Source organism: Chroicocephalus ridibundus, chromosome 5 (assembly GCF_963924245.1).
Source record: "Chroicocephalus ridibundus chromosome 5, bChrRid1.1, whole genome shotgun sequence".
Taxonomy (NCBI): domain Eukaryota; kingdom Metazoa; phylum Chordata; class Aves; order Charadriiformes; family Laridae; genus Chroicocephalus; species Chroicocephalus ridibundus.
Genome location: NC_086288.1, coordinates 67173062 through 67200959, shown reverse-complemented (window position 1 = coordinate 67200959; position 27898 = coordinate 67173062). Strand labels below are relative to the sequence as shown.

At 38.6% G+C, this 27898-nt stretch overlaps 2 protein-coding genes across 4 annotated transcripts in view; both read left to right on the top strand.

The window, feature by feature from the left end:
* The window catches only part of RPL9 (ribosomal protein L9), a 219691-nt gene that overhangs the window by 187257 nt on the left and 4536 nt on the right, over nucleotides 1-27898 (top strand). The window lies entirely within an intron of this gene.
* Nucleotides 297-27717, top strand: TMEM156 (transmembrane protein 156). 3 transcript variants are annotated; one of them, XM_063336141.1, is made up of 7 exons: nucleotides 297-410; nucleotides 4618-4899; nucleotides 6333-6593; nucleotides 9338-9445; nucleotides 12581-12682; nucleotides 18015-18122; nucleotides 26405-27717. In XM_063336141.1, the coding sequence occupies exons 1-7, from the start codon at nucleotides 311-313 to the stop codon at nucleotides 26422-26424; spliced, it is 981 nt and encodes a 326-aa protein (XP_063192211.1). In that variant the 5' UTR covers nucleotides 297-310; the 3' UTR covers nucleotides 26425-27717. The 3 variants fall into 3 exon arrangements, with proteins under 3 accessions (XP_063192211.1, XP_063192210.1, XP_063192212.1); XM_063336140.1 differs by having other exon boundaries at nucleotides 6333-6662; XM_063336142.1 differs by lacking the exon at nucleotides 18015-18122 and having other exon boundaries at nucleotides 6333-6662.

Sequence of the window (27898 nt, the reverse complement as noted above, 5' to 3'; positions counted from 1 at the left end):
ATTAGGGGGTGATGTTCCTGAAACAGAACTACCCCAAATGAATAAAATAGCTTCTGTGCTGATTTTTCTCTTATTTTCATCGTGGTACATGAGTTTATCTTCAGCATATTCATTTGAATCATCCTCATCTATGCCGGTGTAAAAACAGAACATGGCTCTCTACAACTTAACGTAACGAGCAGTAAAAAGAAAAGTCATATTAGAAAAAGGAAATGAATAGACGTTGTTTTGCGTAAAGTCTGCACTAAGTTAAAAGCTAAACCAGGAAGGAAGTTACCACCACTATGCTAGGTGGGAGTGCTTCAGTGACATGTGCTTGCTTTTGAGAAAATCAAAAATCTTCAGATTAGTACTAGGAATAATTACCATGTTTATTTTATGTTTACCTGAATTTTTCAAAATCCATGAAGGTGAGTGATCAGCTTTTAAAATAGTCTTTTATTTATTCTGAAGTCTGATTGCAATTGAAAAGTGGCACGTGCTTGCCTAAAAGCGATGGTTAGGATACTGTACTTCTTTGGACTTTGCAAAGCATGTAGATTTTTTTCGTTAGATTTTTAACCAACAGAGTTAATTACATGCGTTAATTTGAAAGGAGTTTGTCATTCATTTACGTACACTAAAAAATTTGTGGTAACTATTTCCATGTGACTACTTTTACTTTCTTCATCATGAAGAGAGTAGTTAAAGTATGTATGTTCTTTTATAGCAGGTACTCACATCTTACAAAATATTTTTTTTTAAGCTTCTATACTTAAATGCCTATAAAACCTTGTACAATTACTATCTGATATGATATGCTGTCTGTGAAAGGGATATGCAGTGGTAACTTGACAAAAATTAGAGCGGAATAGGTATAACAGGGTGAAGCAAATCTTTTAACATAAATCCCAAATACATTTTGGTGATCCTAAAGGTTGTATTTAGGATAATACTGGATTTAGGATAAATGCATTCAGTGCTTTCTTAAAAACCCATAAATAAATTAATATTAAAATAAGTTTCATCACATCCATTCCTAAGTAAGCTTTTGAATAGATAAATGTTAAAATAAAAAGCATCCCTTTGACAAATGGTGTGTGTTTCCAGACATCATGAAATAAATTATTCATGAAGCATAATTTTCTGCAAAAAATATATATATCCAAGTATATGCAGGCTAGGTTACTTATATTGCATTTCTATTTTCATTAATCACAATGAATAAACATGACAGTAACTAGAATATAATTTATGGATTTTTTTTTTAGTTTATAAACGAACAAACTTGGTAAGCTGTCATAAGTTTCGAATACTATAAAATTGATGAGTCAGCTTAAGATGTTGGAATAATTAATGTTTTACCTCCCTGCAGAAGTAATCAAAGTATTTGCTACCACAGACCATGCAAATAAACAATGGCATGACTATTACCAGAAGAAGACATTGACCTTACTGTCAAACATCAAAGAATAATTGCATTTTTCCATGGTAACTTTCCTAGATTGCTCTTACTGGAGATGCTTTATGCTGCAATAGCACGATCACTGCAATTCTGGTATTTACATACGATCTTAATCACGGCCTGCCTAAAATAACATTGTGAAGTATATAAGCAGAATACAGCGCAGAATTATATTTGGAAAATTAGAATCATTGTCACATTTTGCATGTTCTAAAAACTATATGACTATATAACAGGCTATATAACAATGTCCAAATTACATGAGAAAGTCAATATGTTGAACTACTTATTTTGAAAATTCCAAGGAATTTGGGTGTCCGGTTCATTGAAAACCTTCTGTTGGAAACTGGTTTTATTTCAGATTTTGTGTCAAACCTAAAATGTACAGAATTTGCTCTAGATGTTTCAAATTGCTGGTTACCCCATGAGTATTCACCACACAGAGTTGTTGTTGGAAATCTTTGCAGTGTGAAACATAGTCATCTTCCTCTGCCAGGGCTTCCTAAATGAGTGGTGGAGATCTCCTAATTCCACAGGCTTTTCTAAAATCATATTAACGTTGTGGGTACTTCAGGTTTTTAATATAACCTCTGAAATGGCAGACAAGCAAAGTATACAGATAGAAGGAAGTGAAACTTGGATGTTTTATCCCAGGGGAAGTTCCAGCATTTATTTTCATTCCAGAGAGGGAATAAAAATGGAAATTTCTCATTAAACGGAAATTTCTCATTAAACAGAAATTTAGGGGGAAATCAATTTGCGAGAAAACAAGCCTTTAAAAATTTATCAAAAGAATAACAGTTTGGTGCGGCCAAAAGTGAAATGTTTCCTTTATATTTGTAAAGCAACCCGCTTGTTTGGTTACGAGTCATTGAACCTTTAAACTACATTGATTCAGCGCAGGAGGTTGTCATTTTTGAGTCTGATGCTCCCAATCCCAGTCCTCTCCTCTGGGTCCACGTACTTGATGGAGTGTATCTCCTTTTATCTATCAGTTGTGTACTCCCCAACTTGTACTGCAGGCCTTGTATCCCTGCCGTATTGTGTGACGGCTGTCATTTCTGTAAGGAAGTGATGAAGAATGCGATTTTATATACTGCTGAATTGATTCAGAACAGAATACCACAGATCAAATGAAAAAAAAGTCAAGCCAATCCAAAATGAAATATTTATGATTTTCTTAAATGGGAAGCAAGTTTTTTACAAATTCAGATCTTCCCTGTGACTAATTTCATTTTAATGGAATTGGATTTTCTATGGAGAAACACCCTGTGTATATAGGCTTAATAAAGGCATTTCTTAATCACAGAACTTCCTAACCTTAAGCATGCGGGTAACAGATCTTTGAATATGAAGCAGTTTCCTAGAGATACTTTGCATGGTTTTATCTCTTAACTTTTCAGGCCTTGATTCTCTTAACTTTTCAGGCCGTCTGCATTCAGATTTCACAAACCCCTTTCCACGTTCCTAGTGATGTTTACATTTGGGAGGGTGCATCCCAGTCCTGTGGAGACGGCTCTCTGTCTGCTGTCTAATCCACAGGGAAAGTCTAGTCTTTTTGCAGCCCTGCCTACAGTGTTCAACGATATATATCCCTCCCTAGGGATATATATCCCTCCCTTTCACCAAGGGGTATGGTAGGGAATTACCATTAGTTGACCTTGACATCTGGAGTGGTGGTTTTTGACAGGCTGCCCAGATGCACGCACACCTTGCTGTGAGAGCAGAGGAAGCATTCAATTTCTGCTCCTGGCTCATCTCCACAGAGAAGCTCTGCACAAAACGCCTCCTTCAGCTGGAAGAATTTGACCTCAAGAGCCTGCTCCACTCCAGGCTGCGTGGGTCAGATTGTAAGCGTTTCGGGGAAGATGCTCTGAGTTGCCTCAGGGAAAGATCAAGCCCTAAATTTTGTCTGACATTTTTCCTTTTTCTATTAAAATGAATTATTTTCTTACCTGCATGGGATGTATATTTTACATTTCAATTTATGGTGTTTTAAAAGGAGTTTATGACTCTCTGATGTAGTGTTAGTAAAGTGAAGGTAATTGACTTTGGCGTTGGATTTTGGATTTTATTTCTGTATCCTGCCTGAAATCCTTCACTGAAGCGTTTCTGAGGTCAGCCTGCTGCGACGCGAGCACAGGTGGCCTGTTGAAGCTGTCAGATTGCAGCTGAGCACTGGAGCAGTTAAAGGCTATATTTTTCTCTATATACATAAGGATTTGTGAACAGATTACTCCAATTACTTATAATGGGTGTTAGATGCAAAACTTCCCCTTCATAGAGATGCAAGGGTACTACTAAAATTGGAAAGTCAGCTACAAAACTATCGGTTTATGCTGCATCAACTCCAGGAAGTGGTTATTTGTATTCGTAAATACATCTTTCATGTTGGGGTCCCAGAAGTTTTTTATTCTTTTTTTTTAATATATATTGAAAAAATACTTAAAAGTTAACTCAAGTGAAAATGTACAATTTGTACAATAAAGCCCTACTTTAATGTGGAAGACAGATAAAATAACACTCATTAATAATTACTTCTATGTGGTTTTTGCTGCTTGCCAGAACTGCATTCATGTACTCTAGCTACAGTAATTTGATACTGAAATTTGACTAAGAATACCAAAATCAATGGTCATAATTAGGATTCGTGTTTGTTGAATATAAGAGAACGTAAAGGGTGTGGTCAGAGGATTCAGCAGTGTTTCTGTTTATTTTCACTGTGTGGTTTTAATGTCATTGGAAAGAAAGTTTTTGTTCTGATTATAGCTATTTTGCAACATAATTGCACTGGTGCGTTGTAACTGCACAGTTCCAGGGCTAAGTTCCCCCTCCAGACATAAGTGTTTTCATCTTCTTTTCAAGTACAATCTAAATCGGAGCAGCTTTGAAACAGGAATGTGACTAGATACCACCACAAATTCAAGTTAGTATTACAAGAGACTTCATACCATTCAGCAATAAAATCCAGCATCGAGGTTGTGGGAAGGCTCTGTGCTTGCTTTCTCTCACTTGTTGGTGCATTCAGTGTGCGGCCATAACCCTCAAGAAAGAAAGAGCATTTTATTGTAAGACGGGTAAAGGATCTGTTACGTGATGCTTCCATGCACGTATTTGTCCGTGTGTCCTGTGAGACTGTCTTGCTAATATAGTACTCTTTTTTTCTTTCACAGCTAACACTGTACTTGTGTCATGCGTGGATACCTGTTCGTCTAATAACACCACTTTTCCACTTTGTACTTTTAATAATTCTTGCAAAAGATCAGTGCAACAAAGAAGAGAAAACCGGACTATTTTATTGAAGGCCATTGTAAACCATTCCAATTTCCAAAATATTCCTTGTGTTTGCCAGTCCTTCAGGAAGGAACAACAGTCCCATACCAAAAACACAGAGTGTGAATCCAAGAGAGGTGTGAATGTTGATCATCAAGGATCACAGTCAGTAGCTAAAAAAAGTAAGTAGAGGAAGAGATATACTTAATTTTGAAGTAGTTAGTTACAACAAAAAAGACATGTTTTTATTTGGTAGTTAAAAGAAAATTATAATATGATTATAATATCTATGGTCTTAGCAAATCTGTGAACAATGTTTTTTTTAGTTTGTCTTTGCATTGCTAGAAAATGCGGGTTTTATGCCAGATTGTCAGTGGCTTTCATTCCTGGCTGTCAGTGAAAACACGTCAGTAGAAAAATGCTGATTTATTGTCTTTGAGGAACTTGTATAAAATTGTGTGTGGGGGGGTGCCATTATCTTCAGTGGGCTTTGTATTGGTCTGCAAGGAGGGTGCTGTGAGAAAAGAGTGCCTTATCCAGCAGCCACCTGGAGTATTTCTGTTGCAAATTTGACCTCTGCCATCTGGCTTTTATGAATGCTCTTATATCCCCATCTTTATTCTTTTATTCTTGCTAAGCTTTCTAGAATATTTAATTTATTTGTAGGGAGTTGTAGTTTCTGATCTGTAGTTGTGAAACTCTACATGTTGAGTAGATATTATATGATGATAAGTTGTGAGCAAGTATCTGAAGAACTACTTTGAAGAAATAAAAGAAATAAGCATTGTTGTGCTTATAGTCTATGATATCCACAAGTATGTAGTATCAGAAATGGCCAGAATGTTTCATAGAAGGCAGCACTGGCCCAGCAGTATGGCGAAGAGTTCAGCAACCTCCCCATCTTTTCAGATGTGCCATATACACTAGCAAAGTATCTGGAAGCTTTTGGGGAAGTGGATGCTTCTCAATTTTGCTTTCCTTCATCATCATCAACAGGGGCCAAGTCCTGAATATAAGAAATGCGTTTCTTTTCCAACAGCATCATTTTCTTGTTACAAAATAGCTGTCTTAACAAGTATGTAAAGTAACAAAACAACAAATACATGGCCAAACTCTGATTATACCTATACAACTCTACCACTTTTTACGGTGTCTTACCTATATTTCTTGTTGACATTGTGCAAGTCTCACAGCTTGTGTGGTTTGAAGTGAAACAAGGACCTTCTGCAACTGCTAGCAGACAGACTAGATGTACACTTCAAATCTCTATCATCATGCAGCTTTTACTTTTATTTTTTTCATGGCCTTATTTTTGTCTCTGTTACCTTTGACAACAGACACAAAGCAACGAAAAACTGAGAAGCTCAGAAGCTGGTAGTAAAGCAAAAAAGGGGCTATAATTTGCAGGGGAAATACACTTTGTATAGATAATCAATACTCTTCAGTTCTGTTCAGAATAATTTTACGTGGTATCCTTTTGTCCATTTTATCAGTGTCGATAACGTAAAAGCCTACTGTATGTTTTTGCAAATGAGACAGGGAACTTTATTGTTCTTTCTGAGAGTTGTCTCTTTGTCTACCACATATTATATTACAATTTTGTTTTAATTTTTAGTTCCAAAAGCAAAAGGCTCACTTGAAGTGAAAACAGAAGATGGTATTTATTTTTATAAATATTTTAATTTCACTATGGTTTCTGAGAAAGAAGAAGTAGAGCATAATACTTACTACCTGCTGGAAATCTACATCAACAATTCTATAGTCAGAAGAAGAAATACAGCCGAAGAATACCTAAATCATTCCTGTCTAGTGGCAATGATGGAAGACGAAAATGACTGTATAAATACTTCACTGCAGCTGAAGTCTCACGTGGAATGTAAGTTACCAAGGAGAGTCAGAATGAAAATCAAACCAGAAACAGTATCAGTCTTGCAAAAAATCTCCGGTAGGTAGTTCTCTGCTTTCAGCAACCATTTGGAAGTATTTAAGTATTTCACAAGAAGAGAACACAATTTTGATCATCCCTTAGAAAAATACCATCTTTAGTAGGCAACTGACAGTTTTTGTAGTCATTTAAAGCAGGTTTAGTTGTAGCTTTTTTTTTTTTTTTTCCTAGAAGCAACACAGCAAAGTAAGTGTCTGTACATTTCTTTTCTTAGCGGTGACACAAATTGCATATATGACAAAACCTGGAATTACTTTTTTCCTCTCCCCTTCCTTATAATGGCATAACACTGTTGCCTTGGAGGTAAATAAAAAAATTCCTGTTAACTTCAGTGACAGAAGAACCAGGAGACAGGTTTGACTTTTCTTAATGTTGTACCGCAATATTCTACTATAGAGCCTTACTACAGTGCACTTAAAAGGGAAATATACAGCTGAACAAGGCTTAGTTCTCCCAGAGGACAGCCTGTCAGCTTTTAAAATTTCTCTTTGTGCTGCAGGAGTTTTTTGGCTGATTGCCTGACCCTGGTCAGGGCTTCCAGCCCGTCTATATGCAATGCTCACCACTGGGAATTGCTGAATTCTTATATTAATTTAGTTTTGTATGGCAAATGCATTTTATGCTGTACCTTTGCTGAAAAAAAGCGTGATTTTTGGAGTTGGCTAAACCTATGTTAAATAAGTCCAACTAAAATCCTAGAGAAGAGAGGGCAGCTTAGTTTATGTTAAATTAATAGGTCTAGCTATGAGAGGAGTATAGTTTGTAACTTGCCCTGCTAACTTGTGTGTTATGGTTTGAAGAACAATTTATTGTCGTTTAGATATTTATTCTATCACCCGATGACCCCTCCTCACCTGGGAAGGGGAATGGGGAAAAAACAAGGAAACCCAAGGGTTGAAATATAAACAGATTTAATAGAATAAATAATTAACACTAATAATACTAAAGAATCAATGTTATTCTGATACCAGTACAAAATACACAAGGATTATACTCAGCCCATTCCATCAGCAGGAAGCTGTGCGCTCCTGGCAGAGGACAGCAAATGTGGGACACTGTGAGTGCTGCGGCTTCGGGAGGAAGGGAAGGGCTCAGGGGTCTGGCGCTGGGGCAAGAAGTTCTCAGGATCGCAGCCATCAAGGAAGAGAGAGAACTCCCCAGCAAACTCTCTAATTTATATTGAATATGACGTTCATGGTTTGAAATAATCCTGTTGGCCAACTTGGGTCAAGTGTCCGGGTCTCGCTCCTCCTCATCCCCGCACCTGGCGAGGCTCGAAAACACCGAGACCTTAAAACCCACACACCATTGCTGGCTATAAAGTAAATACTTTCACAAATGCAGACACTAGAGTCTTCTAAAAATGCAGTTTCCCCAAGCATTAGAAGAGATCTTACTGAAAGAGAAATTAATCCTGTGTCGCTCAAATCAGGATGTTGTGTTAAAACTATGAGCTAACCACCTTTTGCTAATGGTGATTTATCTGGGAAGTAGTTATCTCAGATTAACGATAAAAAATAACAATGCATGGGTTTTTTTCTGTTTACTTCAAAACAAAGCTAGAGAAGTGCTCAGGGCTTTGACTAGGCAAGGTTGATATACAAGTCATTGCAAGTCACTGCAAGATGGGGTAGAGTCATAGTGCCTAAATGACTGTATAAAAGATATTTTTAGTTCTGAATTAGGAGGGATGAGCTGTGCTTACCTCAAAGAGCCATGGGGTTATTGGCAGCTACCTCCTGATTTCTCAATGGAGAAGGTACACAAGGGAAGTTGATGTAGGTCTAATTATACTATTCTAAGTCAAGGAAAGGAAAACAGTGGTTTGGCTGTAGTCTGTAATTTGATTTTATATGAGTCATAGTAACATAGCTGGTTTTTAAAATAGTTATTTGACAATGCTAAAGTATGCATTAACCTGCAGCTGCCAAAGAAGTTTGAAAGGTCTTTTGAACAACAGGGGAGAAAGTTCTCCACATCCTTTCTCTGTGATGTATAGTCCTGGCTTGTACTAGTTACTGAACTAAGTCCCCGCGGAATGTGGGTGCATTTCTGCAGCAGCTGTTGTCCGAAAGAGGAGCCTACCTCCTACACCCAGTCCTACGTTCATTCTCACCCAAGGCAGCTTTAGTTAAAACAACTCCCCTGAGGGGTCCTGTTAGTGGCATTTCCTCACTTTTTGGTAAGAAAATTTCTGTATGTGGAATCTTACCTTCACCTGTATATGAAGATGGACCAGGAGGTTGAGAATGCCAGTACAGGTCAGTGTTGGAAAGTGGACCAATTCCTTCTGTGCTCCATCCAAACAAAGAGGGGATATATATTACCCTTCTTCTATCTTAAATGTAAATGTTGATCTTCAAAGTATTTTTTTCCTGGCTGAGTTGCATATAACGGTTTATACAAATAGGAAAAGTTTTCATTCACTTAGCTACATATAACTATTTCAGACGTGGGGAGATGGATACAGGTGAAAATTAAGCTAAATTCTAGCTAGGAAACTTAATTTAAAAAAATAAAGAAGGCTGAAAGAAAAAGGCGTAATCTCCTATTTTGTTTTAAATTTTCATCTGTGGGCAGAGGCATGATCCAAAAACCTACCAAGGCTGAATGTTCTGCTTTTCTCTCCCAGTGATTTCCTGCTTCATTTTATCTCTTCTACATTTTATGGACAGATCCAATGTGTATGACGAAGATCATTTGGCTCACTATGATTCCAGTAGTTTTTGTGTTTACTATTTCAATTGTCATCTACAAAATAGTCCAAGAAAATGAACAAAACTGTAAGTAACAAAAAGTTAATCTGCATGAATTTAAATTTCTTTGCAGTGAAAAATGTATTAATTTACAATAACAAAGCTGCTGGTTATTAATGTGGTTCAGATACGAATATTCTAGTTGTAATATGGTAAAAGCTTCTTATAGAGGGACTGAAATACTCAGATGATTGATACTATCACCTCTCACCTCTGAATTGTGGATGCAAATCCAAGCTTGTTGATGGTGAATGAAATATGTTTTTTTCAATAGATGCTTGGTGGGTCACCTATGATCCTTAGTGATCTGAACTTGTGATTTCAGACTGATTTCAGTAGGTAAAACTATTACAGTTGAACCTTGTTGAAGGTCTTAACCAGAGATGCCAATGACCAATATAAGCAGATTGAAATACCCTTTCCTTCCTGAAGATGACTGATCTAGGTCATGGTCAAGAAAAAATACAGGATAGATATGAGGAAATACACACTCAGTAGTCTGTCCTAAAAACTGGTTATCTAAATTCAGCAGTGGTGTAATCCCATATGGGTCAAACAAGCTGCATCTTCTTAACTCCCCAAGCTGAATTAAACCCATTAAGCTGTTGATTATTGCTGTGATTTCTGAATCAGTACTAGTGACTATTTCAAGCGATTAAAACTTTGCAATGAAAGAACTTGTCCTTAGTTCAGAGACTAAAACAATTGTTTCTACAGAATGCCTTTACCAGCCACGACAGGCTCTTCCTATGCAATTCACTTAGGATACAGGCTGAAATTGGGATTTACAGTACTTCTTCTAGCAATACACAGTGAAGAAAGCAAGAATAAAAGTGTAGGAGTACCCTGAACTTGAGACTTTCGCGCAATCAAGATTAAGTCCTCTGCACAGAAACAATGCAGGAAATTGACCTCTTGTCAGCTGCGGGTCCTTGTTTTTCATCCCAAGTCAGAGGTAGGCACAGGGAGCACAGTCCCTTTCATCAGTGTGAAAAGAGTGTTACTTAACCTGTTACCTGAGATAATAGCTCTCAGATGCATTTCACAGCAATTTCCTGAGACTTTCTGCCTGTGTCAGCCCTGAGTGGACAGAATGCTTCAGGACAAGCAGCATTTAGTTGCTGTTACCGGGCAGATGTCCATTCCCCTTGTAGTCCAGAGCTGCTGAATGGAGACCTTGGTCACAGGGGTAATAAAAAAATGATAGGCCATATCCATTCCCCTGATCATCCTTATGGTATCCACAGGCAGTTTTGTAATGAAAGAGAATAGGAGTCTAGCTTTCATCATAACTGAACAGAAGGAAGAAGAGTGCTGGCGCACAAAATGTTTCTGTGATTTTTTTGCATAATATAAATGTTATTTGTATATTTTTAATGATTAAGCAAAATAGTTGCTTAAAATAGCAAATCTGTGCCTCCCCACCAAATGATTAGAGAAACTCCTTACGAGATTATCTTAGTTAAAAGACATGATCTTTTACTTATTGCTAGACCCACATTCTAAGACCTATTTTATGTATATAAAAATCCCACAAAGTGTAAATTAGGTCTTTATAAGTGGGCTATTAAATGCTCTAATTTAAAGGACTTCTATTTGTAATTTCAAAGCTACCTATAAATGTAATGAGTATGAATTTCTAAGGTTTGAGTCATAACATCCTATTTTTAATGCAGAACTGTTAGTAGTGATGATTAATGATTTACTGCCTTTATTCTTAACATCAGTTTTCTATTAGATGCAGGTTTTTCAGAACTGTCATGGACACAAGCAGGGAGGAAAAGATGCTCTTTTGAGGCTTCTAATTACTGATTGGCTTCTAGAATAAATTGTTGATAGAGGAATAGCATTTTTATTAGTTAAATTTACGATATATAGCATTATAAACAGCATCACTATGTTACTGGCAAAAATACAAGCACATAAAAATCCGATTCAAGGGTTCTGTTCCTTACATGTATATATTATGATGCTGACTTTAATTAAAACTCTACATACTGCTTTTTTCAGTTCTGCCCAAAGAACACAGCAGAATATTTCTATGTGCCTAAAACAGCTGCTAAGAGTTTTTACAGTCATAATTCAGTTAGTAGTTTTTCTTTCAGTTTCTGAGCACTGCTGAAAGCTGTTAAGAAATATGGAATTATTCATTTCCTCGTGAGACCTTCTAAGACATTCCGCTAGGCAGACTTTGAGACTCTCTGAAACATTAATGAAGTTATTTCCATGAGTGCATAAAATAAAATATCCAAATAAACTTGGTGGAGATTACTACCAATCCATGACAAAGGAGCTAAATTAAAAATTAGTCCTTTTGCCTTTTCACTTCTACTCTGGTCTTACAACCACTTCCAGAGCTTCCTTTAACATTAGCTGTTACAGTACATGCCCAGGGCTTCAGCGCATTAGATCTCTGCTGGCTAGTCATAAAAAATTCATGACCTAAATAATGCTAATTTAATTAATTTCTTAAAGATGAAGTTTTCTAGTGTTCTCAAAAGAAAAAAATCAATTCTATTATGTAGAATTGGAGCAAGGCTGTCATCAGAAGCTGGCTGAGCCCTGAACTGCTGTCATTGTGGAACAGGGCTAACCATAACAGCTGCACAGTCAACTGCAGTAACCCCACCAAGAGCACAGTCTTGAGAGAGCAGCAGAAGGATGGACAGACTGAGGAGTTTATGAACTGGGTGCTGAGGAACAGTCAGAGGTGTTCAACCCAGCTCTGTCTTTCTCTCACTGGGTGGTGTAGAGCTTGCTCTCAAACTGAGCTTCCAAAGATGAACACCCCACACTTGCTAAGAGTCTGTCGGCTTCCTAGGATGCAAGTACACTCCATCCTCACTATTCTACTGTCAGCAGTGTGAGTCTGAACCTGTACTGGAACATGTACTTCTTTGATAACCTTCCAAAATTTGTTCAAGGTACACAGAATAGAGGGGGGAAGGAATAATTTGAACAGGGCAAACCTGAACGGAATTTCCAGAAAATTTCATTCAGGAAAATATAAAACATCTGGCCCTAGGTTTTCCACATCAACTTATTTCAAAACCTTCCTGTTTTTTCATGGAAGATGTTTAACAGTTTAAGAATAAGCTTTCTGTGTAATTATTGCCATATGTAATTCAATAGCTGAGGATAATGCATTTTTTTTAAAAACAGATAGTAAACACAGAGTAGCAGCAGTTTCTACTGTTCTAAGAAGAAAGAGTTCTAGACATGCAAGAAGAACCATATCTTCTACTAAAATTCATCCTTTTCCTGGTAAGTAATATATAAGTAATATAAAACCCTAACAAATCTTGAGGCATGAGAAGGTCAAGAAAGACCTTTTAAGTCTTTCCTATCAGAGGGTGCTTCGGGTTTGTTTCAGAGTTACCTTGATTCTACACAAATTTGATCTGGCTTATGTTATGGAAACATTTTTATATCATAAATAAATAATTCCGATGATGACACTACAAGAAGACTTACGTATATCATGTGGGAATGCTTCTCCCAGTCTTCCAAACGTGTTGCATTTACGACTTCGGGTTTTTTACCTCCTTTTAATTTTTGATTGTGTTGTGTGCTATGTTTGAGGCTTGGCAGCTGAAAGCTTTGTGTGTGTATGAAAATGTATACAGACATGTACATACACGTATGCATTTATGACTCTTGACAAATCTGCCACCAAAGGATGGAATGGATGGCTGTAGCAGGACTCAAGGAGTGACTCTGCTGGCACTTTGTAACCCATTTCTAGAGAAAACTTCTCACAAAGTACAGTTTTCTAGTCTCAGGTAGGAAGAGAAGATGGTTTTCTGAGAGTGTAGTATGTTTGGCACAGATAAATTAAATGCCATGGCTAAACACAAAGTTTTGGTTCCAGAAATTATGATTTGGTAACAAATCTCTGTGTGAGGGGAAATTAGCAGCTGTAGCTCTGAGTGTTACTGATATTGCTGGAAGAGTCACATGCTTTAATAAAATCCATGGATTCTGGTTTCACAAAGGGATTAACACAAAGGATCTTTAAAAAGATTAACATGGACATATAGAATAATAGCTCTGAATGGCAAACCAACCCCCCTCCAAAACAAGAATAACTACAAGACCAGCAAATGAAAAAAACAGCTTTAAATTTGGCCGGGCTTGGATATCTCACTGTTTGTTTTTCCAGTTCTTTGGGAGTAAAAGGAGACTCAATAATTTCTCTCTACAACTCAGTAACTCATGGCATTTCAATTTTACCTAGGAAAGAGTGAATAGCTCCCTGTCTGTCTGAACTCTCCTGGGAGTACAATTTATGTTCCTCGCTTTTAAAGCACTATCTGCCTCTAAGATGTATTTATGAACTCATTATTTTCATCCCGCAGGAAAGGAATTATCTTTCTGATATCTTTTGTCTTGAGTAGCTTCACTAATACCATACCTGTTTTATCAGCGTGTTCACAGTGGCATTTTTAGTGTTGTATATCCAAAGGCATTTTTGGTGATGGAGTTTTATGGAAATTCAAATCTAGATTTTACTGAAGAGAACAGGAATCCTGTACTGGTTTATCATTCTTACTTTTATGTTAAAGGTGCTTAGTTGTATGAACTGCTGTGATGGGTTTTATTTTAATATGAAATTCCTTGATTTCACACACCATAATTCTAGTCAATCCAGTCAATTTCCTGATTTGTACCAATATAATTTAAAGTGAAATCAAGACCATATGAAAAGAGTTTATTTTTTCCACAGTTGCTAAGTTTAAGATTTGCTACTGTGATAATGGATTATAAATAGCTATAGATGACTTCTTCGACAGCCCTTGATAATATTTTCGCTATCGTTACTGCATAGCTTGGAACCTTGAAACAAAACATTGAGATCCACTGAAGACAATACAACCACCCTGGTAACACTGTAATGAGAATAAGTAACTATATATCTGAGAGGATGTGACATTATCTCATGTAGATGAAAAGATGTATAGGTATGACTAAAAGGTTATTCAAAGTTCAGAAAGGATAAGGGAAGAAAAGAAGGAAGCCTGTACTTTGAGAACGAGAATGATTTCCTAGGTAGGCTCAGGAAATTACTGTCTTAATATCACATGGTCCTAAGTTACAGCGTGGATGCTAGTTTTGTGAAACTGTTAGTGCTTCTACGTCCGTGAATCATTACCGTTAAGTCTGGTTGCCAGAGGAAAGGAGGGAAAATGCATAGTATGTTCTCTAGAGTAGGATTAAAATTACGTTCTTCCAAATCATGGTACAACAAAAGATAAAACACATATAGTGAGGACAGGGGAGCTTTAAAGCATTCTGGTCATAAATGTTGACTAAATGTTGTGTATGCTGTTAAGCCAAAAAAGCATGCACTAGAGCGTGGGCTGTACAGAGTGTGTTTTCTAGACTTTGGATCTGTTTCTGCCATTGCATTTATGTGAAACAGTCCCTTGAATGGTATGAGTTGACAAAACACAGTTGCCTTTAAATGCAGAGGCAAGAAAAGGGAAAGAGTATAGGGTGCTTTAGTGCAAGAAGGAAGTATACTTTCAGTGGCTGATCAGTATTTCCAGACGCAGAACATTTTCGTATCAAATAGGACTTGATAGGAGTAGCACCATGGACAATAATCCATAAAAGAAAAGTGAATTCCTTGCTTTGTGACAAAGGGATTCTCATGACATAGAATGACAGAGAATCTTAGGAGAGATTCCCATCTAAGAGACTTTTATTGCAAGAATTTCTTTGAGGAGCTTTCTCAAAATGAAGAGGCAGTAGAAGAGGTTTTGGAACAACCTAATGAATTAATAATAGCAATTAGAAGGACTAGATAGTATTCCCCACAGTGTTTTAAAAGAACTGAGACAGAAACTGCTAAACTGTCATGCACATCTTACTGCTTAAATCAGCCTCAGCTCCAGAGGAAGGGAAGGCAGCTATACTTACCCTGCTCTTACACCTTTCCCTTAGCCTACTTTCCCTAAACCCCTTTAGTACCTTTTCCCCTGCTAGCAACTGATGAAGTATAGTTATTCTCACATGGCTGTATCCTAAAAAAAATTAAGCCTGGGGACATGGCACAGAATATTACTTGTTGCGAGCAGGCCACTGTGTGTGAACTATAAACTACACTATTAAAAAAAACCCAAAACCAAACCCAAAACTTTGCACAGGAAACATATTGCATAAATCAGGGCGTTTAATACTTATACTGAATCTGCCTAGCTGAGTCTTTTCATACTGGAATTTTCATTAATATAATTATATGTGTATAGTTATTATATATATAAGTGTGAATTAATATTACTAGAAGTTTACCACTATAAACTACTAGTTAGACCTTCTTTTCCTAGTGTAAGAGTGACATCCCTTTTTAATTTTTTTCCTATTTTGAAAGCAGCATAAGGTCTATTGGAAAAGAGGCCCGTTCCCATTCCTATGCTAGAGTGGAGCCATGCAGGCAGAAATCATATTATTAATATCATTGTGTTATTACTCTACAGTCTATGTGGACAACCCTAGTTCAAGTATAATGCCTTGTTCTTCATTGCTCAAATGGTATGCTTCTCTCATTTTCAGCGATACTCTGTTGGCTCACAGAGTCACAATTTGGTTTTAGGATACAAATACAGGATTCCTTGACTCACTTGTCTGGCTCACAGTGATGCAAAGTTAATTCTGATGGATGGTAGTTTTATAACTCATCCTGAAAGAAGGACATCGCAGGATCACGGTGACAAACAGGACTCAGAGAATAAAACCTCCGGGTTTCTGGCCTGCAGTTGTTTTCTGGACTGTTGGGGCTTTGTGACATCCATAGCATTCGATATAGGTGGGCTTGACAGCTGTAATTTGCACATAAGAAACAACAAGACAAATTTCCTCTCAGTCATTTGAATTCCTGTATTGTTTGCTCTGCTATCCTATTAAAATACTGGTTCCTCTCCTACAAGATTAGAGGAAACAGGCGAAATTCTGCCATCTCTCTGATGTGTTGCTATAGCTTCAGGTTAGCTGACAGGTTGAAAATAGAAGCAAACACTGGCTCCGTAGTGTCAGAGCTGGCATCCCAGTGAATTCAGACTCACTCCTCCTTGTATTCTGCAATACGTTTTCTTTCCAGCAGAGAGGACAGGCAGGATGCATCTTCTACAGCGTCAAATAGATGCAAAGCCAAGAAAGGAGAAATTTGTTTAATCTTGGCCAAGTGAAGCATCACCTGTTTGATTTTGATCCTTCTTAGTTAGCTCTTGAAATAGCTGAATAGTTGACTTTTCCTCTGCAACTTAGATTAATAATCCTGGGAAAAAGCAAAGGTTGTCACAGTATTCAATATTTAACACAGACATTCATGGTTTTGAGACACAACATTTCCAGAGAAAAATGTGAAGCCTTATTACCACTGTGGGTCTTTTTTGTTTGTTTTTCAGATAGGAGGGTAAAATCTATAGGATGCACGTAGTTTTAGGGAGCTTTTTATAGCCCCTGTATGTTTTCAGTAGAGCACTGATGCACAAGGGGCCATTTCTCTGCTCCGTTTGCGTGCGTGCAGAACAGGGTTACACACAGGCTCTGAAGGGATAATCAGCCTACATTCCCATTCTCTCCAGGTTTGTCCTGAGGCTGAAACAAGATCAATTGCTATTTTTAAAACTACCCCAGTTTTATTTTAACTTTGCTTTTCATATTCAGTTGCTTAATTACCAAGGTTGAAACTCCACTTTTTAATTGAATATTTAAAGCAAGAAGCCCAAATGGTATAGTAAGTGGAGAAGGGATGTAGTTACGTATAAGTGATACGGTTCATCCTCTTGTTATCCACTCAGTAGAAAACCCATTTGTGGACTCACAGAAGTTATGGATGGTCAGGAACAGGATGGACCTGGAGTTCAGATGCTATTTGTGTTCTATGGTAGTTCTTTGAAAAATGCGTTATATCAACAACTCTGACTTCATTAGCCTGACAGTGCTATTGCTGCATTTCTTTATCTGTATCCCAGAAAGATTATCATATCAGTATCTGTCTTGCCAGTGTGTTAAAGGCATCACCACACCTTTCCCTGCTTCTGAAGTGACGCTGTCATCTTCGTTAACAACTGGATGATACCCAGTAGCTCTCCTTGTGTTTATGACAAGTTAGCTGAGGCCATGTCACACACATGGCAATCTGCACTGCTCCTCTGTGAAAATGAGCCAGAAAGTTTGCACCCTAAATTTCAGTTGTTTCTGCTTAACTGGCCAACTGTAGGTTTTTGAAATTTAAGAGTCTCTTAGTTAACCCCAAATTTGCATGCTTTTTGTATTTTCCCTGCTAGCAAAATTTCCAAGAGCAGCATAGTTGCCTACCTTCAAGCTGCTTCCCAGGGAGACTTAGGATCAGCAGGTCGTAGTCCCGCTAGTATCAAGAGGAAGCTAAATACGAAACATGGTTAGTTCTTTCAGGAGTTCCTGACATGTATCTGCATCTCTGGGCACTGAAATCCCACTGAAAAACTGGCTGTCCACCTCTGCCTTGTGTTCAGATAGGTCTGTTATTTTCAGACTTGCAGATTCAATGTTTAACACTCTGCAGATTTATTTGCTGTTTAATAATATGGATAAAAATGATTTTAACTTTCAGTAGAGGAAACCGGCAAACAACAGATTCCACTTACTGCACAGACCACAAAGATACTGCCCGTAATTCCTGAACATGAGCATTGTCATGTGGGTGCATCCACTGTAGATGGTAAGTAATTATCTTATAACTCTGATTGTTCTGTTTTGCTGCATATTTTTAGAATTAACAGAATGCAATATCTGCTCAAAATAAATGACTGCTTCTTTTAGCCAAATATGTGAGATGACAAACTGGAAAATGTCTTTTGTGAGAAGTAGGTGGCAGGGAAAAAAAATCATTTTTCCTTCTGCTACTGAGAGTCATCTATAAATTAATGTGTTAGCCTTTTAAACCCTGTATGTCCCTGAAGGCCCCCGTGCAAAGTCTGACACTATTTTTCTGGTGTAGAATATTGTATCCCAGACTTCAGCATTATTCTGTCATTTGTTTCTGACACGGGAAGAGGAAAGAAGCAATTTGCAAGTGATCTCTGAAGAGAATCAAGTGTTTGAAATGATCGAATTCCCCAAACAAAAGAAATCGACTGCTCTGTCATTATTACACCAGTCAGAAGGAGTGACAGGAAGCTGATTTCAGCTTGTAACTAAAACTAGTATCCCCTTTCTAACTTTCTCCAGCCCTTGTACACCAGTAAATTGTTTCAGGAAGTCCAGATGTAAGGAAACAAGTCTGAAAAGAAATGTGCAGTAAAGAGGTACCTCTTCCTGGCAATACTCGTAGTGCCTAGAAACAGAACAGATGCTACTCGAATAAATAATACAGACTAATACATCAATTGCATAGACAACGTTATGGCTACTTGCAAGATTATATTACTGTTTATGGTGAATTTTTTAGGTTAAAAGCTTAATAAGGTCCTTATTTACATCTGTTTAAATTGGATGGAGCTTTATTGAAAACTCAGTATCATGTCCTGCTATCTTTTTAATGTGTTAAAAAAATTGATGTACTGAAGAGCGGTTTGATTTTTGTGCTTCATGTGGAACCATAAACGATGAAGTTGTATGTTGAGAGCAGAGCTAAAGAAGAAATTTTGAACAGCATTGCTGACAAAAGTTGAGGTACTGCCATAATAAATTAATAATTGAGCTAGATTATTGTTTGGCTTTTGAGAGGGACTAGCTGAGTTACAGGACAGCGTATTATAGTAATTAAAAATACTGACCACTTTTTAAGTGATCCCCATCCATAGGTCTTACGAGGACCTACAAAGATGAAAAGTTGTCATTATTACTGTTCTAAAATGAGAGTATCAAGAGGCAGAGAAAGATAACATGACTTGTGAAGTCTGTGACAGAGATGAGAGGAGTTCTCAGAACATGTGAGTTCAGCTGTTTGCCATTTGGACATCATGAGCTTTTCCTGAGTGAGCAGGCCCTTTCCCAGAGCCACATCAGCCCTTCCGTAGGGCAGGTTCTTCCTTTCTTCAGGGACTTCTCCAACCACTTTAGTACTAGACCATTTCTTTGTCTGATGCCTGCCTACTGTCTCTCATGTAAAGCTTTATCTTCCCATAGCCCTGTCTGCCACCCACCTGCCCACCTTAATTGTTTCCCTTGAGAGCATTTACTCTCAGGTTAAAAATAAGACATTTTTAAGGTTTTTATAGGATGCGTTGCAAAGGGCGTGCTCACTAGTATTCAGTGCCTTCATTTATACAGTATTATGGCTGCTCAGTAGCACATTTTGTCCTTACGGGATGTTTGGTTCACCAAAACACATATTTTCGAAGTCGGGAAAAAAAGTTATGGCTCATTCCTGTGGAAATTTAACTTTTGTGTTCCTAGAAGTGGGAGTAACCGTTGGGATTGACCTGCTAGCACTCCTTTTGCTTTCGTTATCTTAAGTGTTATGTATTAAAGAATAGAAAGAAGAGATGGAACAACTTTGCAGATCTTTGATTGCTCTGTGGGGCAATATATGAGATCCAGGATACTTTGGGATGAAGTTATCCCTTTCCTTAATCTCTGTGTCAGTGACTGAAAGAAAAAGATTAGGTATCTTGAGAAACCCCAAATACCTTGTTGCAGTGCTGCGCTGTACAGAAGCAGCCTTGTTGTCCTGGTTGTAATGCAGCCTTCCTGTGAGAAGGACTGCTGGCAGTGAGGTGAAAGCGGGATGCGATATGTGGAATTAATGCCGAATACATGAAATTGTAATGTCACATGACATTGTGTTGAAAAATTATTAAAGGGTGTGGATGGAGAAGCAAGAACTTCGATCTAGATCTCACCTTTCATCACATCAGGTTTTGAGTAACATTTCTCAAAGGAATACTGTCGCAAAGCTAAATACTCTGTGAAAATAGTAAAAGCACTTTCTGCTTTAGTTTTGCTTCACTTCCTGCAAAGCAGCTCTTTCCCCTTCATCTGATAAGGTCAGATTCAACTCATTACTGCTTGTGTTTGTGGGTGTCTCAGTGGCTAACGACACTGCAGTTACAGGAAAGCTTGCTAGCTAGAAGCCCCTTTGGTTACTTAGGCTGTGGAAGGAGATTGCGGTCTACTTCTCTCATGAGTGCGTGGGCTGTCTCTGCAAAGTCTCTAGACTGCTCCTACAGACCAGTTTGTTCGACAGGGAGGAGCTGGCTGCGTTAGAAGTGCTGCACATGAACAGCTGAGCACTGAGACTGAAAAACGCCAAGATGATTAAATTCCCAGAACTGACAAAGACAGTTATAGACTCCATCAACTTGATAAAACCTTTTTTTTCTCCAAGAAGGACGTGGGGTGGAGGTAAGAAGTGTGTGCCAGGAGCTTCTTGATCAAAAAGCAACGTCTTTGTATCACACTACCTGTTGCTCCCCTGAAGCACATGCGTTTCAGACCACTGATACAAGACTCAAACAAGGAAGGGTTCTAGCCTGAGCTAGAACGGAGAGAGCTCCTCTGGGGAAAGTGCTTGCCCCTGCCCTTCTCTGCTTCAAATCTGGCTTCAGTCCTGTTGGCAAGAGCTACATCGATGCCTGCCCTGGGTCAAACAGGCAAGATGGGAATGGGCAAACCACTTCTGAGTTATGCTTTTCATGGTTTCCAACTAGCCGAAGCTGCGCTCAGAAAAAGCATTAACCACAGCACAGAGTGTTTGAATTCTGTGCAAGGAGCTACACAGTAGGTGTGGTAGGTGTAACAGCAGCTGTAAGCAGGAGGGAATGGAAAGGCAAGGTTCACTCTTACCACCATCATTATTGCTACTGAGCTGCAGAACCTGCTGATGGCCTCAGCAATGGCCCTTAACCCAGCACATTGAAAGCTGAAAGGCTCAACAACATAGTTTTTAGCCACAGGAATTTAGTAAGTTAAAATCCAGATCGGACACAAGAGTAAAGTATAAGGCATATTATTTGCTCCTTGTTCCAATCTGCGACAGGGAAGTATTTGTCTTGCTAATAGATGGAGAGAGATCAATATTCAGTGACACATTGCTACGTTCTGATGAATTTTTCTTTTTATGTCAGAAAAAGACATGTTTCTTTTTATGTTTTTTTAAATGTTTTTTTAATGTCTCTAAGACCATACTGTTGATCATAGAATGTAAGTCTATTGATAAACATATCACTGCACACATGGCCACCCACATGTGTGTGGTCATGTTTATGACTATACTTATATCCCGTGTGTGTTTATATTGATAGATCAATTTGTGTGTGCGTGCAGAGAGGTGCGTGCACGTGCTCCGTACTTGCTGTTCATTGCTTACTGTCACACTGACAGCTAACGCAGATAATAAAAAAATGTACCAACTTCTGCACTCCTACCTTTGCCAAAGGGGAATCTTTTCAGCACAGGTCACTTAATGTCTCTCTGTATTTTCACGGTAACTGTTATTATTACATTTGAGTGCTGAAGTTCAGAACAATCCTCTCTTTCTGCCATCTTTGATTAAACCCCCATATTAGCAACTGCCCTGGAAAAAATGAATGAGCCAAGTCTCTCAAGTGCTTTAAGACAGTCTTTCCTCTACATATGACAGCTGTAGATGTGTTTCCTTAGTGCCGTCAGAAGGGGACGTTAATTACTATAAATTTCAAGGCTGCTGTTTATTTAGATAGGAAGCAAGAACATTTTATTCAGGGCAAATATTTGCATTTGGAGGCAATGCTGTTCAGGGGACAGCACGCTAGAATAAGGCTCTGGAGACCCAACTCTTTCTGTCTCTGCGGATGATACCTCATTACTGATTTTCACTGTGGTAATAAGTGTTTATCCTCAGCTAAAACAGAGACTGTGTAGTGCTTTTAACTTACAAAGCACTACTTGCATCAACTGGTACTTTTAACTTTAAAAGCACTACTTGGCATCAACTATTATTTTTAGCAGCTCTCAAATGCTGTAAATGCTGTGGGATGTGTATCTGGGTCTCCTTTCTTTTTTTTTTTTTTAAGTGAATACTCTCCTCTGTGACAGATGAAAAGACAGGAACAAGAAGCTGGACTGATAGCAAAAAATCTGAGAATCATAGAATCATAGAGTGGGTTGGGTTGGAAGGGACCTTTGAAGGTCACCTAGTCCAACCCCCCTGCAGTAAGCAGGGGCATCTTTGACTAGGTAGAAGTATCTTTAACTAGAGTGCAGACCAGAAGGATAAATACTGAATTTATGTATTGAAGCAAGGCTACTAGCTCCCTTTACTTAAGGCAGCATGTGAAACCATAAGAGGACTAACATTTCTGAACGTACTTGATTCAATGGCCGTCCTCTAAAAACAATGGGGGCAAAGAATTATTAGAGTAAGAAATAAAAGTGGGCAAATAGAAGCCAAATCACCATGCCCATTAAAACACCTGTATATACAGTGAAAGCCTATCTGAAGGTATTAGAGCATTCAGTAAGATGATTTTCCTGATGGTTATCCCTGAAATCATTGTTATGTAGGGAAGGTTTTAGCTAAACTTGCCCTGGAGGCTTAAGAAAGCCTGTCCCAAGGAGTGACTTCTCCTCTCTGCGTCTATGTCCTGCCCTTGTGGCAGTCTGTCTTTCCCCAGTGGTGAGGCCACAGGGAGCGTGGGCAGGCTGGCTGTGCAGGTCTCGCTGGCCTCTTCCGTACCAAAGCTACATTTCAGTCTTGCAGTGGTCAGGGCAGAATAAAAATCCCACGTGTATAACATGAAGAGTAATTGTGAGCCCTCTCCTGCAGCACTTCTGTCCCCTGCCTGTTTAAGGGGAGGCAACGCTCTATTCTCTGAATCAGAAGGAACATGAATGGATTTCATGAATGGCTAGGGACAGAAGAGTGTTCTCTCTTATTTGGGGAAATTAGAGATGGATACAGACCTGATAGTTGCTGGATGAAGTGCTGCCATTTTATGAGGAAAGAAAGAAGGAAAACTCAGTGTCTTAAAGCCAACTGTTGTGGACTTATTTTTGTTTCTTTTTTCTTTTTTTTTTTTTTTTGTGTGAAAAGTGTCCAGTGGCATGGTCTGAGCTGTTGTTAATCAAATTCACACAAACTGGTCACTATTACCCCCCAACTATTTACAGCATCAATCTCTTTGACAGTCAATGCCCCAAGGACAAGATGAAACAATCTTAGTGTCCTGCCTCCCTTTAATTCTCTTAATAAAACCGGTGGAGGTGTCAAAGGCTGCATAAAAGCTAATGGAAGTTCCACATCAGCAATTGCCAGTGATTTTTAGCACACTGCCTTCTGCCATCAGCACTTCCATCTCTCTTTGCAAAGAGCTTTGAGATCCTTGAACACGTAAGGTGCTTCACGTCTCTATTTATTTCTGAGTGACAGTGTAGCTGCATAGTTAGGTAAGACAAGTTGGTTTCCCAGTGAATGTAGCATTTAAAGCGCAATCTTACTTTCAGGTGAAATGGATTATAAAACTGGAACATAAGGTAGATGACAGGTAACTGACAGGGTGGATGCACAGGGGAAGGGTGTGTATGGCTAAAAAGGTGAAAACCTCTTCCACAGAAATTGTAAAATAGAAGTTGATGGGTCCCTTTCCTGTCTTAAAATCTAACAGCACATGGACACAAAACCTGCCATGTGGGGTGGCTGGCACAAGAGATCAGTAAGTAACTAAGTGCATGAGAGGCTGATTCCTACCCAGCTACATTCGGAGTATCATCACTGCTGTCATTTTCTAAGGATGCCCTCCCCTGATAATTTAGAAATTTAATTTTGCAGAGTCCAGTCTAATACCAGGAAAATTCAATGCAGGTCCACGCAAGGTATTACCTGGGCTTTGGCTCAGGCCCCTGCTGCCTTCCTGAAGAGGTCTTTAAATGCAGAACTTGGCATTGCAGAACTTAGTAGCACAAACAGAAAGGGCAACTAAAAATATTCTTTGCCTGCTTTTCCTTATGTGATTGTGGCTCTACAAAAATGTTTTCATATTTAAAAGAATCTCTCTCTCATCTGTCTTTGAGCAAGACGCCCACACAAACAACAGAAGATACAAATTATGCAGGGAAAACAGTGAAACCCATAGTTCAAAACATTCTAGCAAAGGCACATACCAAGCGTACTCAGCAGCCAGAGGAAGATTACAGTTAAGCTGTTTTTATAAATCATGCATGTATTTATAAAGAAGAGTAGGTGTGATTTTCAATTGCTGTGATCCTTCCAATGATCCTTTTGACACCGCTTCTGAAAAGCATCATTTCAGTGCTCAGAAGCGATAGCTTGTGCTGTGCTCAAAGTCATCATGAAACTGGGTGTGGTGCTGCTGAAGGCACAAGTTTGTACTAGTGCTGCCATACTGGGTTTGCCAGTTGGCCATTTTTGTAAGACATCGTTTTTTATGCTGTCATGACTTCCTGTTGATAACTATGAAAAAAGGTTTATGCCCACATGCAGCTTTAAATTGTTTTCAGGACTGTATGCAATCACTCAAGCACATGTTTATTTTTTAAATATCACGAAAGATAAGTCCTCCTCTGTTTCTGCTTCCATAATAGATTGAAGTCTTAATCATACATTAAGATGAAAACTCCTCTCAGTACGAAAGTGCTCGCAGAATCAGATTGCTGAGCACATTCCAGGGTACTTGGCACAATTATTGCTCTCTGCATAAAATGCATGCCAGGATGTGTTTCTCTCCAAAACAGACACCAGAGGTTTTTGAAGGGAAGCACTCCTGCTTGCTGGCAGAACTGGACTGTAATGGGCACTGTGCGGGCTGTTTAAACCCCTTGTTCCATTAGCCGGCATCAATTTTTGATGCATTGTATCCTGCCTACACTTGTCATTTTCTAGCTCACTTCAGCAGCTGCTGCCTCCAGTGTGATTTCGCAGCCAAGGAACACTTCTTATCCCAGATCTTATGATGTACAGGGAAAGGGAGACAGATGTTGTTATTGGGCCTGCAGCTACATGAACTACCAGAATGGGTGACAAGCTACATTTGCTTTTTCACTCTGTGTGAGAGTAAGAAGTACAGAAACCCTGTGCTTTCCGCCCCCCGCCCCAGCATTGTATAGTTCCCTAAAAACTAAGATGACCCTGATTAGGATCCGGGCACTTTCATATTTCAAGGTTCCTCATCATGTGCTACTCTGGGAGCTGCAGTCCAAATTTCAGAAGTCTCACTGATGATTGCTGAGGACGCTTTTTCACTTAGGAAGCTGCTCTTATTTCATTATTTCCAAGTTTGTCCTACTGTATACAAGTATAGTACAGGAAGTATAGTTGGGCACAATTCTTCTGTCCAGCTGATGGTTTGGACTGGTCTATTTTTATTTTTTTCCATTAGAATAATTTAGTTTATTTTGGCTCAGCTGCAGTAAGACCTTGTTAATACCCCAAATCTACTTCTGAACACTCTGCTGCAGGAGGAGTAGTTCATGAAGAGCTGCCCAGGAGCTGACACAGAGCAAGAGATTCTGGAGTGGAGGCAGATCTCACACAAAACTCTCCTCCCCTCATCTATCAGCCAGGAGGGAAGAAGAGAGTGAAGCCTGCTCAGTTATTTGAAGGAAAGAGATCGATCACCACCTACCTTTAAAAGACAGTTCCAGGCTGAACCCTGTGTAGGTGGAGACACTCTGCAGAAACCCATTTTGAGACACTTGACCGGAGCACCTCAGCCAGGTGGACGTGGTGAATCCTCTCTAGGGCAGCCTCTGGCTCTGCCTGCACTTAGGTTGCCAAGCCTCCCTGGAAGTGACTAAGGTCCCGTGCTTCTCACTTGGGTTCCTCTGTCACACTCATGTGGGGCAGGTGCCTAAACCACCATCCTGCTGGCAGGTACCATTCTGAGGTCTTTTGCTCCAATCTGATGTATATCTTCTATTTTGTCTGCCTCTTAGTTACAATGTTGGTTTTGTTTGCAATAAAAAGGAGAATTGATCACTGTGAAAGTCAAAAGAAGACGTTTAAGATAAATTAGGAAAGACTGCTTTTTAACCTCCTCTTTTTTCTGATCTTGTTTTCTTTAGTTTCAGATGTTGCCATATGACGTATGATATCCATTGGGTGAAACAAGACACATCCTACACCACAGAAGAAAGCATCTCCATTTCTGGTTTGGGGAGCTGTGTTACCTGTCTTTTCATGAGAATACCAACTATGCGTTTGAGTGGAGAAGCTCCCTTTATCTGTCATCAGAATTATTTGGTATTAAGGAAATAAGAATGATGGACAGGCACGTAGAATCAACTTCAGTAGGATAGTATAGATTTTGTATCTATTTTCAGTTCATTCAGGATTTATACTTAATCATATGGATGTAAGATAATCCTTGCAATAATTTCATTTTCTATCTGAGAAGAAATTTATTTTGTATTCTCCATAGGATAAGAAAGTCTGTTTAAAGATACAAACGATCCTCTACTTTCATGAGATGAGCACATTTTTCAGCCTATGTAATGCTCTAGGTGACCAAGATGCTTAAAAGATACAATTTCTGGCTGTTGAGGAAGGTGGATGAAGAATCATAGCAGGACAGAATTCTGCAGTACATTTTGATTTCTGCAGTAAACCACGAAGACCTTCATAAATTCTGCAACATCTTAGTGGATAAAGAAAAAACTGTGGAAAAACACTAATTTGGCTTCAAACCACGAAATCATTATTGGTTTTTAATACCTCATTAAGGCACCAAATGGGTTTCGTACTTTTTGATAAATTGCATTTCTATCTTTTATGCTAGCTTACGCCATTAGTATTCAGACTCATTATCTCCTGGAACTTTTCCTTACTTCCCATTTATTACTGCTCCTCTGAGTGTAATGGAGCTGTTTGGGCTGAGTGGGGTCCCAAGCTCGTTCGGTGCTAACACGTTATTTGTGGGCACAACTTAACCATCAATTACTAGGCAGAGACAGAAATTGCAGAGCCAGGACTTCAGACTCCCTTGTGCTAAATCCATCAGGATGAACAGATTGTAAACTGCCCATTGCAAATACGACATGCAGCAATTTAGCATCATGTTAATACTTCATAACCTCCATCCCTTACATTTATATAGCTTTTCCCTCCTGAAGCTTTCCGAAATTGCTTCTCCAGTCATTATACTGCACCAAGCAGTTCAGATTTAATAGGAATAGTTGTGAAATTAGCCTCTGAATGATTTGAGGCCATATGGAATTTTTTATATTTAGTTGGGTAAGTCTGAAGCATTTGTTTCTATTGTTTGTTACCATCTTATAAAAAAAAATCAGAGAAAAATACTGACTTTCTTGATTTGGGGGCTTTTGAGGCTTTATTGCTTATCTGTGGTAATAACTTGAAGCTTTTCAAGAATGGATTTTTTAATAATGTCTATAAAATAAACCTCTGACAATTTGTTTCTGGTTGGGTTTTTCTATTCTTACTATAAACCAGCAACATACAGATGAAGAGACATACCTGTCTCAAATCACTGCAGAATTTCTAAGGCCATTTTAGTCAGTGTTTAAATGCTTCAAATGATGGCACTATCTATCACTCAT

Coding starts and splice junctions, on each gene's coding strand:
- TMEM156 (XM_063336140.1), top strand. CDS start 311: ATGTGCTTGCTTTTGAGAAAATCAAAAATCTTCAGATTAGTACTAGGA. Junction 6,663..9,337: donor AGTCTTGCAAAAAATCTCCG/GTAGGTAGTTCT, acceptor TTTTATGGACAG/ATCCAATGTGTATGACGAAG. Junction 18,123..26,404: donor GGGTGCATCCACTGTAGATG/GTAAGTAATTAT, acceptor TGTTTTCTTTAG/TTTCAGATGTTGCCATATGA.